The sequence below is a fragment of the Akebia trifoliata genome, chromosome 13 (assembly GCF_017979445.1).
Source record: "Akebia trifoliata isolate Shusen 1 chromosome 13, ASM1797944v1, whole genome shotgun sequence".
Classification (NCBI taxonomy): domain Eukaryota; kingdom Viridiplantae; phylum Streptophyta; class Magnoliopsida; order Ranunculales; family Lardizabalaceae; genus Akebia; species Akebia trifoliata.
Genome location: NC_141387.1, coordinates 11,184,140 through 11,206,606, shown reverse-complemented (window position 1 = coordinate 11,206,606; position 22,467 = coordinate 11,184,140). Strand labels below are relative to the sequence as shown.

The following is a 22,467-nucleotide window of genomic DNA, read 5'->3' as shown; positions in this document are numbered from 1 at the left end:
TCATTTCTCTACTCCGTCACATTCTTTTCTTAAAAAAGATTCAACATAAGTATTTACTAAAGACCTAAGAAAAATAAGAAGAAAGAGAATTCAAGTTTTGAAGTGGGTTAGATTATGATTTATTTTTAAGGCATTGTATCCCCCTCTCTTCCCTCTCCATCTCCCCCTCTTATCTCTCATTTTCCTTTATTTAATTTTGGTTGAGGGATCCTTAGGATGTAATTATCACCCTCTTCCTATTCCTAGTACATCGAGTTTTGGCTCGATAAAAAATGTAGGGGTTAAAGCTCTTTTCAAAATAAAATTTTACTTACTTTAATCCCTACTAACAACTTGCACACACCACTAAAAAATTTATTTGGCTAAATGTAATTGAGCTCTTCTCATTCTATGAGATTGGACCCATAATCACCAAAGCCAACATTTTCAAACTATGAGCTCTTAAGGCAAGACATGATTGTGATCTCCACTCTTAATGAAATGACCCTCATGATCTAGACCAACATCAAATTTCTTACGTTTAAGGGTACAAAATTGTCACTTTATCAAAATTTGATTTCTTTCTAATTTTCCTAAAATGACCGTGTTTTAAAGGTTTTTACTCTTTGATTAAGAGAGATGAGTGCCTAACACCTTCCCCAACCTCTAATCGAATCCTTTACCAAGATCTTAGGTAGATTTTGTTTTTATTTGTACGGGAGTCATTAAAATGTAAAATACCAATTTTCAAAACTAATTTCAGGTGGTTATTCACACCTTTTTCAAAAATAAATGGTGGCGACTCCAATATATATAGTGTTGATTTTTGAACTCAAAAATCATATAGTTACACATCCATGATGACGTACTTGAGATTCAGGTTGGCATTTGTACAAAATGCCTATCAACATATATAAAAATGTGTTAATCCTTGTCTTGATAACTATCATAACTAAACCACTAGTGTGGCACAAGATAAACCACAAAGGGTTGTAGTTACAAAAACCAATTGTCTTATGCAGCACAAGGTAAACTATAAGTGTTGAGAGAGAATTTATTACAACTTCAAAAGTTGATGTGGCACAATATTGGACAACCAAGGGAGCCTTGGACAAATTGCAGTAGTTGTAGACATTTTTATGCATGGTTCTCTCTTCATGAATGTTAATAGTATCAATCAAGTTAATTCATGGGCCATGCTTTAAGTTAGATGTAAAATTAATTAGTCATACCAAACCGTTATTTGACATTTTACCTACATCATGTCATTTTTGCATTTACCATAAAAGTGCTTTCTACAATAGTGACGAGTCCTAACTCCTGATCACATCCCTGAGCTGACTTCCAACTTCTAGTTGAATAGTTTCCTGATTAAGAATTGAATTTTTACAAATTATGGATGCCCAATGCACGATACCACATGTCTGGTCCATATTAAATGTAATTTATGTATTTATATTTATAACGATGTAAAATCTAAAATATTCATCAAATGTATATAAACAATCACTAAAAATATGGGACATTTTTGTTCGGGGGACATCTAAAAATTGACAATTATTTTTACACAATCACTCAAATGTTGTCTATTTTTTTTTAAATACTTTCTACAACACGACCAGATGTCATTGGATCTTGTAAAATGGATGGCATCCGAGCGATGTAAAAACGTTGCAGATGTCCCCCAAACGCGACCTTAAAAATATATAGCATAAAAAATAACAAAATGAAATGAACAATGTTAAGGAGACAATGTTTGTCCTATGTGGGTTAGAAGTTTCGGAATAGGCCAAGTTTTTGTATGGATGATCTCTATGGTGAGGAGATCATCTTAAAAAAATTCAGCCCAATTTGAAACTTCTAACCCCAAAAAAAGTGTTTTAAGATTGTGGACCATCAATTTTTATCGTTAATTTATAAATCACTTTTGTTGGGGTTAGAAGTTTCAGATTGGGCTCTTTTTTCTTCTTTTTTCCAATGATTATTTCCTAACCATTGCGATCATCCTCACAAAAAATCAGCCCAATCCAAAACTTTTATGCCACAAAAGACAAAAAATTTATTAGTGTTTTGTCATCCTAAGATTGTTCGTGCACCACCCCCCCCCCCCTTATATATATATATATATATATATAGAGAGAGAGAGAGAGAGAGAGAGAGATGGGGTAAAATGGTCCATCTATCTTTATGGACCACATGTTAATATAGGTAAAAATACACCATTTGTATATAGAGCATGACATTTTAAGAATTCAAAAAAAAAGAAAAACCAATTTGAAAGAAGGGCTTTTTTCACCATTGAATTTAAAATTTAAATCTAGCAGTTCATTGGCCGTCCATTTCTAAACTTAATAAATAGCTCAAAAAAATATTTTCTTTTTGAATTTTGTTTTCCAAATCTAATCCAGGCCACATGTGGATCTCAGTCCATATACTACATGGCCCCTTGGTCCATGCAACCTTTTCCCATACATATACGAAAGCATTCGGTGGACAAAGTTTTTTCCTATATGACAAAAAAGTTTTGGATTTTTTTAATGATCACAAAAAGTCAGCCCATTGTGAAACTTCTAATCCCATGAAAGTGGTTACAAATTAATGGTAAAAATTGATGGTCTACAATTCTTTAACTTGTAAACTGGAGTTAGAAATTTTAGATTGGGCTGATTTTTGTGAGGATGATCCCCTTACCACATAAATCATCCTTAAAAAATATCAGTCCATTCCGAAACTTTCAGCCCATATAGGAAAAAACGCACTGTCTAGAATTTTGTCTCGTGAAATATGTATGGGCCGGGTTCTGTAGAAAAATCATAGACAAAGTATTTTGTCCTATATGGATTAAACTTTTTGGAATGACTTGATTTCTTGCAAGGATGATCTCTATGGTGAGAGACCATCCTCACAAAATATCAGCCAATTCTAAAATTTCTAACCCTAGCTTATAAATTGAAGAATCGTGGACTGTCAATTTTTACCATTACTTTGAAATCACTTCTCATGTCGTTAGAAGTTTCAGAACGGACTGATTTTTGAAAAGGATGATGTATTCACCATAGAGCTCATCCTCACAAAAATGTTCATTCCAAATTTTTTTAACCATACAAGACAAAAATTTGTTGAGAATGTTGTCTACAATTTTCTCTTGGTGAGCAGATCATCATTACAAAAAATCAGTATATTCCAAAACTTCTAACTCCATTAAAAGCAGTTACAAAAAATGGATGGTCCACAATTATTCAACTTGTAAACTTAGAGTTAGAAGTTTTGAAATAAGTTGATTTTTTGTGAGGATGATCCCCCCACCGTAGAAATCATCCTCATAAAAAATCAACCCATTCTAAAACCTCTAACCCATGTACGACAAATCATGCAGGCCAAAACGTAGTGTAACACGTAGGGTGCAAAATATTTCCCTACATCTATATATATAGTCACACTCTTTGGCTATATGGGTTAAAATTTTCACAATGAATTGATTTTTGGTAAGGATGATCTCTATGGTGAGGAGATTATTTTCACAAAAAATCATCCCATTTCAAAACTTCTAACCCCATAACAAATAGTTTTAAAAAAAAACAAAAGGGCGGTCCACGATTCATCAACTAGCAAACATGGGGTTAGAAGTTTTGGATGTGATGATTTTTGGTGAAAATAATCTCCTCACCATTGAGATCATCCTCACCAAAAATCAGCCTATTCTAGAACTTCTAACCCATATAGGACAAAACTCATTGGTAAAAAAATTTGCTCTTGAACATGGTCCTATACATATATCTATATAATAAAAACACAACTGAGTTGTTATAGTTATTTGACACAAACCTTTGAATGGGATCCACTTTACTATTTTTTTTTATTTACCCCATCCACTTTACTTTCACTCCTCTAACTTTATTATAATTTTTCTTTTATCCCTTTTAATTTATTTTATTTTTTCATCATTTACCCTTTTAACCTCAAAATTATTTAATAATACATTTTCAACTTTACTTTTTTCAATTTTATCCTCTTAACCCTCTCAATAAAATATATTTTTGTGGGACCTACTTTATTTTCTCTACACTACACCCCCTATTTTCTCTTAACATTTAATATCTAAATGACAAGCATTTAGTATGTAAAAAGATCAATATACCCCTATATTTTTTTACTAAAAGACAAATTAGGTAGGGATATTATTGGAAAAAAAATGTATTGGAAAATATTAACATCCCAATGAGGTCTTGGACGTTAGTCTATCCCATATATATAAGGAAAATGTTACATGGACAAAATGACCATGTAGTGCATGGACCGAAGTCCACATTTGGGCCACTTAGACTGTCTTGTTGGTCCAACTGATAACTCAGTCCTCTTATTTGCAGTCTAGATTGGGTTTGATCCAGACTTTGAAATGGACGGCCATTGAACTCATAGATTTAAAATTAAAATCCAACGGTGAAAAGATCTTTTTTTTTCAAAAAAAATTGGGTACTTCATAAAATGTTATGCTCTACATACATGTAGCACCCGATGATGTCTTTTGGGGCCATGTTGACACATGGTGCACAGAGATAAATGATCCTTCAGCATATATAACTGCATCTCATATATATAGCCAAAATCGTAATCAAAGTGTTTTGTCCCATATGGTCTAAAAGTTTTGGAATGAGCTAATTTTTTGTGAGTGGGATCTCTATGGTGGATTGTCAATTTTTACTATTAATTAGAAATCACTTTTGATTAATTAGAAGTTTTGGAATGGGATTATCTTTTGTGAGGATCTTCTCACCATAAAAATCACCCTTACAAACAATTAGTCTATTCCCAAACTTTTAGCCCATATAAGATAAAACTTTGACTCTCATTTTGGCAATCAAACATCGTCCAATATATCTATACAATAAAACACAACTTAGTTGTTGTAGTTTTATATTTTTTGAGTTGGGATAAATGTCCCCTCAACTAAAATTGTGTTGGACAAATGTCGCATCGGCCTACATATTTTTTTTGTTGTTCCTCTTCACTCCTTGAAACTTTTCGTATCGCATTTTATTGTTTTTAATTTTTTTATCTCTTAATCTCAAAATTTTAAAATAACAACAGTATTGACTACTAGTGTGTGTGTATATAGATAAACCTTCCATCAAACTTTAGTTTTGTAAGGTCCACTTTATTTTCTTTACTCTTCACTCTTTCTAACTTTATTGTATTTTATCTTTTATCTATTTTTAACCTACTTTATTATTTTTCATCTTTTACCCCTCTAACTCTTCATCTAGGTTTGTAAACGGATGTTTATCAAATCGAATGTATGAACATCTAATTCGAAGTCTGACGAATAGTGTAAACGTATAACCGAATTCGAATTCAATTAGATTTTTGGATATTGAATATTATTCAATTTGATTTAGTACCTAAATTGAATTTCTAACACATCTGATTGAGAGTGAGAGAGAGGAGAAAAGGAGATAGCCAAATACGTGTGAGAAAATTACCTGAATGAGTACACGATAACCGATAAGTCACTAGAGAAGAGAAAAATATGTGTGAGAAACCCTAACCTCAAGAGAGTGAGAAAGGTGTGAGAAACCTAACCTCATGAGAGAGAGAGAGAGAGAGAGAGAGAGAGATGTGTGAGAGTAAAAAACTTATCGGAGAAGATGACACGTACCGTCGATGAAAATGGCCAAGAAATCATCGGAGAAAATGACTCCATTGTCTTCATTCTCATTCCTCTTAGAACTCCAAAACTTAAATCATGTAAACCTTCAAAATTTCAAACATTTCTTTTTTAAATATAAGTATTTTAAGGTTGTTAATGGAGAGAGGTGTTAGAGATACCCTCAAAAGTCCAACTATTTGTTTTAAAATATAAATATTTTAATATTTTAATATATTTAATAATTAGTAAATATTTCGAATCAAATCAAATGTGAGGACATCCGTATCCATATCCCAATTCGAATCCAAATTCCAAAAATTCGAACATGAATTCGGATTTTCAATTATCCATTGACAGGTCTACTCCTGTCAAACTATAATTTTATGGGACCCACTTTATTTTCTTTATATTTCATGTCTATATTTTCTCTTTCACCAATTTAACCTACTTTATTATTTTTTATTTTTTATCGTTTTAATCTTAATAATTTTCAATAATACCTCTTCAATTTTTTTTTTGTTTTTACGCTTTCACTCGAGAGAGGATGTCTAATATATATAACCCAATGAAAAATTCAAGAAACAACGATGATTGGATTCACAAATTAATATGTTGGTTTGCTGCATTCCACAAGTGCACATTGGATCATATTATAGACTGATTTGTTTCGTACTTATTTGTAGTTATGTATCTGCCCATAAAATTAATACAATAATTAATAAAGTCTTTACGAATGGTATGATAGGCAGAACGTATATTTGGTATGGGCAGTTTCCCTTGGCTTTATAGTTAAGATTTGGCTGTCTATTTTGCACCTCGTAGGACTGCCAACTATTAATGAGTGGGTATAAAGGTAAATTCAGTTTAATGTTCTTTGAAGTATTGAACTGACACCTGTTTTGGTAAAAATAAATTTAAAACCAAGATAAAAATATTTCAATAACTTGGCTGGGGCAGAAATTTTACCAAAATACTAGGCCTTTTTGGTAAAATAACCTTAAAGATTTGTAGAGGGTGGAATAGTGTTTGTACATGATTGAATAAATAAATAAAGGATGTTCATGGCATGTGAGGTGCACTTAAATTGGCGCACATGGGAGAGTGAAGTCCAACATTGAAGCAATGTGCCTATCCCAAGCCGAGTGAAACCCTTCTAAACTGGTTGAAACCGTTTTAACATTAATGGGCATAAATTAATTTAGATTTTAAGATTGATATTAAATTATTATAAATTAAGTTAAGAAATTATATAATTAGAAAAAAGCTTTTTAAATGAATAACAAAGATTTGAATTCGTGATAAACTAATTAAATATACGAACATGGTGAAACAGTTGAGTTTTTCAATCACCTGAATTTTAAAAATATCACGTGTGAAGATAATGTTTTATTTTCGAAAATAATATATTACTAGAGTTTGCTCGTGCCTATAATACGGGGCATCCTCCCTGGGATTAAGGGATTAAAAGGTAAAAGTATTGAAAAGAGGGTATGTAGAATAGGAAAGACAATAAAATTAGAATGATACTATTGAAAAAATGGGAAAATAGGAAAGAGAACAACGTTGAAAGGGTACTCTTAAAAAGAAAAAATAGAAGAGGAAAGATGATAGAGCTAGAGAGATATTCTTAGAAGAAAAAAACATTAAAAAAATTTGTTTTGAACTTCATCTAAGGTGTTGAAAACAGATGGCTACCAAACTAGTAATTTTAAAATTCAAATTCAACTAATAATAATAATAATTAGCGTCACTAAAATTTCTCTTTTTATGAATATTTGAGATACCTATATTGTCTACATCTTCAACCCCTAGCAAAAATCATGTGAATTTTTTTTTTATATTTAAGAAATTCTGATATCCATCTTTTTCAAGTCTTCAGCCTCTATGTATGAAGGTGCCAACTTGGCTAAGTTTGTTCAAATCCTACCTTTACCCATTAATTACAGGCCATTGACCCACTTGTTGTTTTCAAGTTTGCCTTAACCTTTTAGAAAAATCTTCATTTTCTATCCAAAATTACATTATTCTCTATAACCTATGGCACCTTGATATTTAAAGGTTAAAGTAGATAGAATCTTAGGATTGAAGTAGAGGGAATTTTTTTTTTTTTTCCTTATATATAGAAGTTAATTCATTTGAGAAGAAAAATCAAGGATTGTTTTATTGGGGTTGAAGATGAGATTCTTTAGGTCATATTCAATTAGTCTATTGAAGAAGACCATGTTTAAGAGGAGCATTTCATCAAGTTGAAAGCATAGGAGTACCTCAATATTCACCAAAATATGGATGGTTCTGTCTAAATCTAGACCAGTTGATTTGTCACTTTGCTCGAAAAAAATCTTGCTCACAAATAGATCAATCTGGGATTTCATAGAATCTTAGATCGACCAATCACACAAAATTCACATGCATTCTTATTTACAAAACTACCCTCATTAAGTTTCATGAGATTGGCTATCCAAGATTTCCCTATGAAATCTCGGATAGACTTTTTTGTGAGCAAAAAATCTCACTTTGCTTAGTTAATTTGAATTTGGGTTCGAGGATCGTCACTAACAAACCCTAGTTGTAGGGGTAGGTAGAAATAATTCATTTCTTGGTTCGTCTGTGTATGTGTATGTGTATAATTCAAACATTTAAGTTACAAGTATAATTATAGCTAAAATTAGCAAATTCTAAGAGTTAAATATAAATAAATACATAGAATAGAATGATTCAAAGTTTAGATATAAACAATCAAAAAAAATATATTACATATGAAGTACTGAAGAAATAAAATAAAACTAAAATAAGATTTGCTTTTCTTTTATACACACAAAACACAAATGGGTTATCAACTCAAAGCCATCATGATGTCAACACTCCACATGCCTTACCAATCCAATGAAGTAGTAAGAAAATGAAGAGGCTTAATCGAATTTCTCAAAAAATATGTTGCATCCTCAATATTTGAATCGCTGAACTAAATCACTATTTTCAAATAGAATCACTGGGTTTGAAAATTATTAGGATATGATTTCATTGTAACATATTTCACAAACCCAACACAAATCGTACCGTAGTTTTGCACCAATTTGTGACTTTGTTTAATATTAACTAGCCTCTTAAGACATGTCTTAATCACCCATATCATTGTTCTTATCTATTAATTAAATTTGAGTCGTGCTGCAGTGACGTTAATCTGGTACCTCATATCTCACTTTCTTATTAAAAAAAAACATCTATAGTTCTTAGCCACTTTCCACGTCAGGGTTGAGGAAAGTGAGATATGAGATACAATCTTGAGTCCCTTCAACATTACTTATTAAATTTATATGCACATTGGGATCTGGGTATTTCTTTCCACCCAAAACTCAGAGCCAACTGCAGTCAACTATGCACATCACGCTGTGTCCGCGTGAAAATAAATGCTAACTACCAACTCTCTCATCCATAAAAGCCAAATCCAAGGCCAACCCCTACTCTACAGTCATTCCTATATATTTCACTCCCTCCCTTATCTTTTTCCCACATCACCACCACATCATTCTTTCTTTGCTTCATTGCTTGTGACTTTTACTTCCATGGCTTATGGGCTTAAGAAAATGTGGGTTGTTTGTGTGAGGGTGATGATGTTGAGCCTGTTGTTTAAAGTCCATGGAGCTCAACAAGTTCCTTGTTACTTCATTTTTGGAGATTCATTGGTTGATAATGGAAATAACAATGGAATTGCTTCATTGGCTAGGGCTAATTACTTGCCCTATGGGATCGACTTTTCCGGTGGTCCAACAGGAAGGTTTTCCAATGGTCGGACCACTGTTGATGTCATTGGTGAGCTCTCTCTTTCTCTCTCACACATGCACTTTCTTGTTGTTTGTTGCATGATTTTAAGATTTGTCCGAGGTGGATCGAGATGACCCAAGTGAGTCATTTCGGTCTGGAAGGAAATTGAGCGAAATATCCAATGTGAATTGTCCATCACATTGAGCTATTCGAGATACAAGTTTGTTTGATGTTTTGAAATTAATGACAAATTTTATGAGAACTAGACTGATCAATTGAATTATTTGTTTTGATATAAAATAATTAATTCTTTTATTGTTATAAATGTTTATTATATATGCACAATATTGAATTTGTGCCTGAGCATCCACTAATCCTCCTTGTAAATGAAGATTATAATTATTTAAATTTAGATATAATGTTAAATAAATTTAAACCAATTTAAATACTTTGATTCATAGAAGACGAGTTGATTTGGACTGGTAAACTCAGTATCTGGACTGATTTTAAAATCATCGTCTAAACCAATTGTCCAGGATGCTTCAATTAGACTCATAGTCTTTAAAAATATGAAAAATCCAATTGAACCTATTTTTAATCTGACATGTATCTCGAGGATATACTAGTATCAAAATTGCCTTGGCATCATGGTATCAAAACTTGTCCAAGACCGAGACGTATCGCTTGAGTCGTCTTGGTATTGCCTAGTGACTAGATGGATGGACAAGTCAAGGTATCGGACGAGACTTAAAACCCACGTTCATTTTTCTCATTGTTGAACAAGAAGTCTCAAATGTATTGGAAACCTTATCCGAGACAACTTGATCTCATTCACAGATGAGATGAGACGTCAAAAAAAGTTTTAAAACCATGTTTGGCATCGCTATGTTAAATCACAAAAGGCCATGTCACAGTCTTTTAGGCCCCTAACCGGGTATTGGCATGTTGAATTGGTGAACCAGTCAATTTGTCTCCAAAATGATTTGGATCAACATGACGACATCAATCAAGTCATTTACCTAAAAACCCGCAAAACCCAGATAGTCTTAGGACCCAAGCCCACCAAGGTTTTAAAACTTGGTTTCTTGTCATGTCTTGTCTATGGCAGAGATCGAGTCCTATCATACGAGTTTTCTAATACGGTTGAGACATCTCATTCAATAAGGAAAAAAATGAACGTGGGATTTTAAATCTTGTCCAAAAATTTAACTTGTCCATCTGTCTTGCCCATGCCTAATACCAAGAAGACTCAGGCAATATATCTCGATCTTGCATGAATTTTGAAAGCATGGTGACCACACATTTGTTGGATGTCAATTCATCTGTGCATAATGATAGTTTAATACTGTTAAAAAGGTTCTAAAACTACCTGACTGTCTACTATTCTTTTATTATTCCTTTCTTTAGAAAAGCAAGTAAATATGATTTTTTTTTTTAAATATTATTTTATTATTTTAATATATGTGAGAACAAGATTCACCACAAATCCTCGAGATTATTAGTTTTAAATAATGAAACCAAACCCCTTCTTTGATTAACAAAGTGATGTATTTACAAGATGTTCCTACCATCAAGTTAGTTGATAATTTAACAAAACATCAATGATCCGTATTTTACCATTTGATAAGTTGGGTCAAGCATTTAAAACACCATCGAAATAAGTATTAAAGAGTGTTTTCGGTAGGAAATTTTTGTTAGGTTATTTGTGCTAATAAAATAAGTTTTGGAGCTGTATTTACTGCATCATGGTACCTTAGGCCTACATCACTTCATTTATTCGGTTGCGACGGTTCGGGCACACTCACTAACAATTTAACTACACCGTGGGCCCACACCCATTATAAAAAACGTGATGGAGGGTCCGTGTCCACATCTCAACCTAATGTTTTGAGTTTGAGCATTAAATTGGGCAAACCCAATTAATTAGGGTTGGAAATCATGGGACCACGGATTCAATACTCCGTATCCATTTCCAAAAGCTGATCATGCACCGACTACCTGTACCAATCCCTAAGAAATCGATATTAATCCTTAGGAAATATGTATTTTTCCAAGCATTTTAATTATATATTTTAGGGTAAATTTTCAAATAATAGCAAAAGTTTTCGGTATTTTCAAATTGTTGTTAATATTGATAAAGTCATCACATAATGTTGACAATTTGATAATATTTTATCAATGTTATATGGTAGTTGTGTCAACTGTCAACACATGTAACATTTTTGACATTTTTGAAAACTTTTGTAATTAATTGAGAATTTAACGTTTATTTTATTCAATAAATGGGTATACTCTAATTAGTTCTAATTCTGAGATCCCTTATTTTAGAATTAGAATCAAAATCAATATGACCCAAATCACTATCACATTGGGTCAGATGTATATTAAAAAGATAAAAATTTGTGTTATTCATAAAAATTACTCTTTGTTTGCAGCTCAACTCTTAGGTTTTAATGATGACATTGCACCCTATTCAACTGCAAGAGGCCAAGATATACTTAGAGGGGTGAATTATGCTTCCGCGGCAGCCGGAATAAGAGATGAAACTGGTCAACAACTGGTACTTAATTTTTTCTATATAGGTTTTACTATCTCAATTTTCATGTTTTTTTATTCTTTTAGAAACTTCAACTTGCACGTTCTTTTTTACTGATATATTATATAGGGCGCACGAATAAGTTTTAGTGGGCAATTAAGGAATTATCAGACCACGGTCTCACAAATGATAAATTTACTTGGAGATGAAGACACCGCGGCAAATTATCTAAGCAGATGCATCTACTCAGTAGGATTGGGTAGCAATGACTACCTTAACAACTACTTCATGCCTGCATATTATTCTACGAGCAGTCAATACACTCCGGTGCAATACGCCGATGTATTGATTGAACAGTACACTCAACAACTAAGGGTTTGTAATCATGCTTTATCTAAGCTAAATTGAATTAGAATTGTTTAAATAAATTGCCTTTGAAAAAAAATAATGGTGATATTTAATTTTTCATTCTTGGTCTTGCTTGTAGACTTTGTATGATTATGGAGCGAGGAAGGTGGCATTGATAGGCGTGGGTCAGATAGGTTGCAGTCCAAATGCATTGGCTCAATCGAGCTCAAATGGCATCCAATGCGTGGATAGGATTAACAGTGCTAATCGGCTTTTTAATGATAGGCTTAAGGCTCTTGTTGACAAGTTCAACAATAATCTACCTGATGCGAGATTTATCTATGTGAACGCTTATGGGATTTTTGACGATATTTTGAAGAGTCCAGCCTCTTATGGTAGATTACCTTAATCATCAACCTCTTTTATAGATTTTATTCTACACGATTTCATTTTACTAATGAGTATCAAATTTGATATAAGGACCCATCATTTGATCCATATCTCCCACAAAAAATATCAACATGATTGGATGATAGTGACCATTTGATTTGTTACATCATTTATAGTAGATTCAATTTGAAAGAGAGAACTTACATTGCCACACCAACTTTTTCTTATAACACATCAAACAAAGAAAATATGATGTCTACCATTCTATTGTTAGTAACCTTTAAACCCCTCTATATTTCTTCTTAAATGAGCCAGCCGCACAATTGCTCCCCTCTTCTTCGTATTTCCATTTTTTTTAACCTTTAATTTCATAGCCGTATATTTTGAGGTGCCTAGCTATAATCTTATTTGATGCATAATTAATATATAATTTCATAATTGATATGTTAATGAAAAATTAGTGTCACAAAATAATGATATTTTCGATACTCACACCATCAACATCTTTCCCATTATCAAATTTCAGGTTTTACGGTTACAAATGCGGGATGTTGTGGTGTGGGGAGAAACAATGGCCAAATTACATGTCTACCATATCAAACACCATGCCGGAACAGGAACCAATATCTATTTTGGGATGCTTTCCACCCAACAGAAGCTGCAAATGTGATTGTCGGAAGGAGATCATATAGCGCTAAATCTTCATCGGATGCTTACCCCATTGATATTCGCCAATTAGCACAGATCTAAATATGGAGATGATAGCAAAGATGCCATATTATTAGCCTCTGTATTACTATTAATATGATTGTATGACTGTAATTGGCAATTTGATTTTTATTTTACTAGAAAGTGCCTCAATAATTTAAGGAGAGGAATGTATCTCTAAGTCGCCTGATTGTTTGAATATAAAATGATGTTCTTCTTATGGATGTGTGAAATATGTATATACTAAGGGGCGGGCTATATACACCCACTTTTCACTGCATAAACCTACTTAAACGTTAAATGTCAATAATATGTAAGTACGTAAATATCCTTTTGAGTTTTATTATGCTTTACTGCGTACACCCACCAAACACTTATTGAATAACACAACTTTTCCCTCCTATCGATTCGAAGCATATCAAATCCTAATGAAACATCTTCATCAAAAACTCCTATTAAAGTTCAAGAGAATCCATATTACCAACTGATTTTCCTTTAATATTTCATCAAAAGATCGTATTTTGATCCATTTATGGGGATATTATTCATTAAAATCTATTGTTTTATCATTATTTGGTATAATTAAGTATTTTGATAGATAGAAGTGAGTTTTTATTATTTATTTTCATCATTTTTTGTTCTTGGAATTGTTTTTAACCGTTTTACAAATGATCCATATTAAAAATTGATTTTATCTTTATCATTTGCATCTTTTCTTTTTCTTTTTTTTCAATATTTCCAATTCGTTCGATAAGTCAAGAACTAACTTATCAACATTTATTTCGGTTGTTAGGTCATACCAAACACATTTTTTCACATGAGATTAATCCTTGAGAAGGCAAATCTTACCATTAAGCGCATGTTTGAAGTATGTGGTCTTGTAGATAAGAATTTTAGTCTATTTGGATCAACCTCAATGAAAAAATAAAAAATAAAGGGTGATATTTCCATTTAGACTAATATATAATGATCTAAATATTCTGATCTTCAACTTTCACGTCAAACGTCTGATCAAATTAACCCATTAAGTCCTTGGAGATAAACTGGCATGACACTACTTGATAGAGGGGTAAATTCAACAACAAGTTTCGTTGAATTTGACTATATCCAAGCAAATTCTTTTAGAACTAAGCATTTCTCTTATATTGGTCATTTTGACTGAGAATAAAAACTTGAAGTTCTTCTATATGAGTTGGTTGATCCTTACTATCCTGCACATACACACCAACTCATAGCACAGTTAGCTAGACCTATTCTTAAAAGAAAAAAAATAAAGTGTAATAGCAAAATACATCAATATATATATGGGAAATGTTCAGCACCAAACATTTTGACAAGACATTTTTCAAAACATGGGTTAGAAGTTTTGGAATTGACCGATTTTTGGTAAGGATGATCTCTACGGTGAGGAGATCATCATTACAAAACTTCTAACCCCATCAAAACTGGTTTACAAAAAATGGATGGTCCACGATTTTTCAACTTGTATGGGGCTAGAAGTTTTGGAATGGGCTGATTTTTGGTGAGGAGATCATCCTCATAACCCATATTTTGAGGATGATCTCCTCACCAAAATCAGCCCATTCCAAAATTTCTAACCCATGTAAGACAATAATGGTTGACTAAAATGTTGGCTAAAATGTTTGGTGCTCCACTGGACCCTATATATATATGGGTCAGGTTCAATGGACATATGAGAAAACATATGTAAAGACAATGTAACATTAATAAATTTTCAAAATATGGGTTAGAAATTTCAGATTGAGCTGATTTTTTGTGAGGATGATCTCTATGATGGGACGATCATCTGGAAAAAAAAATCAGTCCAATCTGAAACTTCTAACCCCATTAAAAGTGATTTAGAATGTGGACTGTCGATTTTTTACTAATTTTTGTAAATAATTTGTAAATCACTTTTGATGGATTTAGAAGTTTCTGATTGAGCTAATTTTTTGTAAGGATGATCTTCCCATCATAGTGGCCATCCTTGCAAAAACTCAGCTCAATCCAAAACCTCTAACCCATATTTTGAAAAGCCATTGTTTTTTCATATGTTTTTACATGTGGCCCTTGAACCGCCCCATATATATATATATATATATATATATATATATATATATATATTTATGAATAGCTTTATATATGTATATATAAAGTGCAATTTAAAGGAAAATAAATAAAACTAATACAGTGATGTTAGTATATTATGTATTTCTAGGAGTGGAAATTTACCTAAACTTACACCATTACTCAAACAACTGCACCAAGTTCCAAAAAGAGAAAAAAAAATAAAAAATTACTGACGAGAGTGAAACTACATTGTTTCAGAACAACTTCATGGTCCCACCGAAAACCACTTTTCCATTGACTTGAGATTCAGGGCTTTTAATACATTGTAAGCAAGGTTTGATGTTGCCATGATTGCTGCTACCATTATATTTGATAAGAGAGAACACAAAGGGAGTAGCGGTTATAGGAAGTTTGGGTGATTTTTGCCAGTTGGACTTATGTTAGTAGAAAGTGAAAAAAATTTCACTGTTGGAACTTGGATGTATCAATCATTGTTTAGTGGGTTTAAAATTTTAAAGATAGAAATGTGTATACTTTCTTTTTTCCAGTGGGAAGTGTTTTCCACCATAGGATATGTGCAAATGCATCTTACCCCACGAAAAATGTTCATGCAGAAGATAAAATCATGTTTTGTATACTAGACTAGGTTTATTGAATATATCATACAATACTATAAAAATGTTAATAACCATCGACCATTAATGAATAATCCTAAAGTGACTTCCTACAACGCTACATTAGACATTAGGCTGATGTGGAGTGCGTTCAAAACCATATATGTGTTTCGTCAAGATACGAGTGAAAATCATCCACGGTTCTGAGCACTCCTCCACGTCAGTTTATTTTCAAGTGCAATCACTTTAGTATTGTTCATCATTAATAGGTTATAGATGGCAGTTTCGATCTAAACCACCTTCTAAAGCATTGTTTTTTTTTTTTTTTTGCATGAATATTAATGGAAAAAATATATGAGACTTCCGACATCAGTTTTTTTAAAACTGACATCTAAAATCAAACAAATAGGCATTTAGTTTAGTTAAATCGATGCCTTAAGTCTTCCACATAATATTAATACAATTTTTTTTTTTTTTAAACTTAAACGTGGGCTTCAAAATCTTTTGAAGATTTGAGCTTACCTACTTGAGTTTTGAAGTCGTCACCATTTAAAGAATTTGAGTGTGAATGAACACCACTAAAATGATTTTTTAAAATACTTTTAAGCTTGTAATGACTCTCATATCCAAATAGACAGGTAAAGGTCACTATAAGAAATTTGATATTTAGTCGCAACATTTGTCATCACTAAATATTCAAAAGTTGCCACTAAAAACTTTAATAGCAATACTTTTATCGCAGCTATGCCGTGGTTAAAAGAATTGTGGCTGAATATTTTAGTTGCAATTTTTAAAAAATGCCACTAAAGATTATGTATTTAACTACAACAAATAAATCATCACTAAAAGTATAATATTCTATCATAAAAGATATTGCGACTAATTTAAAAAATTGTTGTCACTAAATATTTGAAGTTGTCACTAATACTTATCAAACTAATTGATAAAAATGAACTTTTAATGACAACTTTAGGTTATTACTAAATTGAAAATCATAAATCATCACTAAAGTGTAAAATTTAGTGATAATTTATTTTTTGCGGCTAAATATGAATCATTAGTCATAATCATCAATTCTCACTAAAAAAGTTCAAGAATAGATTTAGTGTTAAATTACTTTTCAATTAACAGTGGACTATTAGTCAACCAAAAAAATGTCACTAAAAGTCTTTGAAAATTTTGGGATATTAAATTATTTACACATACATTTGTTTTTCATGAAGATACTTATATCTTAAATGAAAATATAAAATCTTCATCACTAATAAGTATTGAAATTAAAGTTTTAATTTAATTCATTTAAGTACAATATTCCAACATAAATTATTCAACTCATCATAAAAGGAAAATCTTAATCATAGAGATTTTGAGAAGTTCTACATTATATGTTTCTTCCTAGAAATAAAATAATTGACAAATGATTACATAACAATAAATTAAGGGAATATATATATATATATATATATATATAATTGGATCAAAAGTAGATCTTGTACACATCTCATTTTTGCCTAGATCGAGCCTGAAAGCACCAAAGATTTTTAGAGAAATGATACGACTCGAGTTAATTTTCAAATGGTTGCAAGAACCAAATGTAGAGCCAATAGATAATGGCATTTCTGTAATTTCTAGCTTTGTATGGAGGTAACCAACGGCCAAGCTTAATGTTTAGCCTGACCACAAGTTACTAGTGGTCAGAAGATAAATTTGTGCACTATGGAGGTGACCAACAGCCAAGCTTAAATTTTAGCCTGGTCAGAAGAAATTCTTGTATGGTATGAAGGTGACCAATGATCAGAAGAAAATTTTGCACTGGTTATTAGTCACCTTAGGCCAATTTTATTAGACAGTTTTGAACTTATGTGCATTCGAATTTTATGAGGGTTAATTACCCTTTAACCCACTTCCTAATTAACTTTTTCCTGAAGAAAACCCTCATTTTTACCTTTTTTCCCCTAGTTCAATTTCATAATAAACCCACCACCAATTTTCTCTTATAAATTTCTCTTTTCTTTCAACATAGACCCTTAGTAAATTTGGTCCCCATATGAGTGTAATTACTATCCTAACCTCAAGTTGTTAGAACCTAATCTAGGTAGTTTACATTTATGGTTTATCTTCAATTCTAGGAAAGTCAATGTAATTAGACAAAGTTCTAGAAGTGTTGACAATTTTGCCCAACCCATAGAATTCTCTAAAACTTGTGAGCAAAGACTAGATTAACCCTAGTTTGTAAGAGAGTTAGTTGAGTTAAATAATCTTAATACCCAAAATCCTTATTCATATTTACATGTCATTTAGACTAATTCTCTAAGATTTGACCCAAAGCCTAAGACTTAAGACTCTTCTACCCTCCTTAAAGAATTCTCTAGAAACTAGGACCTTTTACAATCCTACGTTCTTGATCATCATGATTGGTGAGATCTTAGGTGAGTGAAAAGCCTTTAAGTCAAAGGAGAGTAGGGGTAATTTGAATTTTTTATAACGATTTTGTTGTAAATATTAAGAACTCCAAGATTTGCAATAAGGTTATCTCTAAGGATTTCCCAAACTCTTATAAATAGGACCCCCATCTAAGGGAAAAAGAGGAGCTCAAGGTGATCCAAAATTCTGTTCAAACTTTCCTAAACCTCTCTAAGCCTCCCTATTATCTCAAAACCTCTTGAAAACCTCCAAGAAGCTCAAACCAAGGAGAAAAAAGAAGAATAAGAAGAAGAAGAAAATTAAGGTGAGGTTGAAACCTTCATTTTCCCCCTTATAAATTCCCTCTCCTATCTACCCCTTCTTTTCCATTTCAGCTTGTTTATGTTTATGCTTTATTGCTTGTAGTCATGTAGATATTAAATTTGTTTTGTGAGGCTTGGAAGTAGAGAGTAAGACCTCCTAGAGACAATCTTATCCTATAAGACTTCAATAAGCTCTTTAAGAACCTTAGAATAGATGTTACGTTCTTTATTTATTTCCATGCAATTTAAATTCATAGTTTAGATATTTACTTTACTTGTATTTTAAATTTTTTAGAATAACAATTTTTCTTACTTACTTATTTCAATGGTTTAAGGGCTAGAAAGTAATCGCTTATTGGAAGTAATCTTCTATTTCTAAGTCTATTATATGCATACACTTTGCATACATTCACTTATAAAATGGCTGCAAGTAAGAGTGTAGGTCCTTATGGACTTATATTCAACATTTAGAGATAACAAAAACAATTCAAAATGGATACATTGCATTCATAAGATCTTTAGTCTTTATTCAACTCAGACATCTCCTAAAGGCTAAACTAATAATAAAATGCTCCTAAGAGAGCACATAATCTCTAAAAAAAGCCTTTGAAACCCAAAAGGGTGAAATCCTTATGGATTGTCACCAAAATCTTAGACTCATAAAAAATTTCAGCAAACTACATTTTCATTTTTAGTTTGCTAATTGTTTCATTTTGTTTTTCTTCTAAAATTAAATTAGATATTTTAAAAATAGTCTTTGGATCCAAAATAAAGTGGAGTCCTCATGGATTCTTACGAAAATCTTAGACTAATAAATTTTTTTTAGTAAGTACTTACTTTTAATAAGGGCTTGCTCATTATATCGATTTGTCTATTTTTAAAAAACAAAACCATATTTCATTTTTCTTAATTTTCTGCATTATTTCTTTTATTTTTCAAAAGCAAGTTAATGTTTCAAAATCACACCTATGGTTATATATCGGTAACCATCTTAAGATGGGTGAGACAAGATACCTAAAAATTTTCTTGTCCCTCAACCGAACCTCCTTACCATAGATTTCTAAGTAAACCATTTTCTTCATCTTTTAGATATGTGAGTTACTACAAGTCAAAAGACAGATTTCAAAAAAACGATTTTTATAGTGTCCATTCATACTTTAATTGAATGGTGGAGACTCCTAAACCTGTGTAGATAAGCTCAAACCTTCCCAAAGATTTCGAAATCCATGTATTTACAAATCTTTCTTAAAAGAAAATTCAACAAAAGCTCTTTTTATATTTCGAATATGTGTAATTGTGACGTACCTAATAAGAAACCATTTATATCATAAACAAAAAATCCCTATTAAAAAACATACATCCATATAAGGAAATCAATATATTCAACATATTAATATGTTTGAGATTAGCACTTTTTTACCTTTTAATAAAAGAAATAACTACATCACATCATTGATCGCCTCCTTTAAAACTATATATATATATATATATATATATATATATATATATATATATATATATATATATATATATATATATGATTTTAGGCTTACAAAGAGTAACAAATATATTTTAGTTTAAATTAAGTTAGAACCTAGTTTCTAAAACTAGTACTCTAGCTCAAAACTCAAACAAAACATAACAATTTGGAATTTTAAAAAAAAAAAAAAAAAAACCCAAGGATATGTAGTTAACTAACCCATCAAAGAAACTTGTTTAATCATCATCATATCACTAACTATTAAAAAAATAACATAAGTCTAGAAAAAAAAAGTGACTAGGCATTTGATGAATACTAGGCTCAAATGAAATCTCCAAAATTAAAGTCAATTGGGTCAAATTTTACACCGCCTTCGTCAAAAGGCAACCATGGTAATGTCTGTGAGTCAAACGTCAAGATTCACACAAAAGCTTTGTGACGAAAGATTATTCACATTGAACTAGGGTTTCACAATTTTTGTGTTTACAAAAGGGTCCCAAATCCTAAAAACCCTAATCTAGTCTATAGAAATAGGAGACCAGGCCAGAGCTTAAGGGAGATCTGTAAAATAAGGAGAGTTGTAAATCTAGAGAAATAAAAGAATAATATCTTTTATTTTCTATTTTGTTCTTAATTTTTGAAGGAGTTGTAATCGAAGAACCCTTGTCGTTTTTGATGTTAAGAAGCAATAAAAATATTCACCTTTCTCTCATTTCTTTTCTTACATCATGTTTATTTTATTTTCTTGCAATGATTATTGGCTAACTTCTTTGTTAGATCAGTTGAGGAAGCCGGAGTAAGACTTTATCAGTATTTGTATTGTTCTCATAATTGTTTAATCGTTTTAATGTGATAGTTGTTAAGTAGATATTTTTGGATTTACTATTGATTATTTCTCAAAGTTTTGATGGTTCATTCTTTTGATAAGTTCAAGATGAACCATGCTTCGCACAGAACTTGACCCATAATTTTGGTTTAATTTATCACATACTTTCAATCTTATTTCTATTATAATTATTTAATTTTCTAATCGACAAACATTAGTTTTGTTTAGTGGATTAAGATAAATAGAAAACTAAAAATCATTGTTAAAGCTTGTGAAGGTGAATCCGTCTGATCTACACTTCTCTATCGTATTCTAAACATTTTTCTTTTAATATTTTATTTTGGATAATTTCTCTCGAAAATTATTTTTAATTATAAATTAAATTGGATTTAACGTAAGAAAACTATCGGATTAACGTTGTCTTTATAGATCGACCCTTCCTTGCCAAAGTCTTTATTTTGTTCTTATTTTATCATAATTTATAACTCAAAAAAATTGGCGTCGTTATCGGGGACAACGGTGTAATTTAATATCTTTTATCTGAAAATTCAATTCGATTTTCTATTAGTCAAAATTTTATTTTAGAAAAATCTGACAAAAAGAATTATGTTGGATTCCTAGAGTTAGTACGAACAAAACCTTAAAATTTTAATGAATTTCATCAAAATTTTATTGTGGCGCTTTAGTTAACTAGGGTATCACAGTCAAACCTCGAGATTTGTGCTTCAAATTTTTATAGAATTTTTTTTAGACTTCTGGATCCCAATGGAGATATAAGTTCTCTGAAATTCTAACTTTGATTTCTCTTCTATTTTCAGCCGAAGGATCTGATGAGGAGTAACGTGATTGGAAAGTTTAATTCCATCACCCGGATTCGATTATTTAATGAAGAAACAAAGAATTTCTTTCTTTTAGTTTCTATTTAGAGTAGATTTGTAGTAGGATTCTCTTTTAAAATTTTAAAATTTTGAAATTTAATTTTAATTATTTCGAGAAGACTTGAACTGTAATAGATTTAGGAGAAGACGACAGTGAGACGTAATTGTCTCAACACCTCGGGTTCGTACATCAAGTTTGGTGTTGGTGGACCGAGTCAACTCAACTCGCTCATCCCCTGCTTAGAACAGGAAGTAAGATTCTAGCCCCCCATGTAACTTGTGCAAGTGGGTTTCGGTATTGACTTTGGGTGAAAATAATTGCATACTTTCGATTTCACATAGTAAAAAATGACACCCTTACGAGGATAGTACAAACAAGATAAGAATCGGATTTCATCATCGATCTCTTGCCCTTTAAGAAATTGAATTTAAAATAAGCCCAAAATTAATTAAAATTTGATTTGACTTGATGTCCCATCGAGCTCAATAGGCAAAGCTAATCC

At 31.5% G+C, this 22,467-nt stretch overlaps 1 protein-coding gene across 1 annotated transcript; it reads left to right on the top strand.

The window, feature by feature from the left end:
* Positions 1 to 9,092: 9,092 nt before the first annotated feature.
* Positions 9,093 to 13,590, top strand: LOC147387838 (GDSL esterase/lipase At5g45670-like). The gene is made up of 5 exons (XM_086421502.1): positions 9,093 to 9,436; positions 11,824 to 11,948; positions 12,054 to 12,299; positions 12,412 to 12,667; positions 13,189 to 13,590. The coding sequence occupies exons 1-5, from the start codon at positions 9,190 to 9,192 to the stop codon at positions 13,410 to 13,412; spliced, it is 1,098 nt and encodes a 365-aa protein (XP_086277628.1). The 5' UTR covers positions 9,093 to 9,189; the 3' UTR covers positions 13,413 to 13,590.
* Positions 13,591 to 22,467: the final 8,877 nt, after the last annotated feature.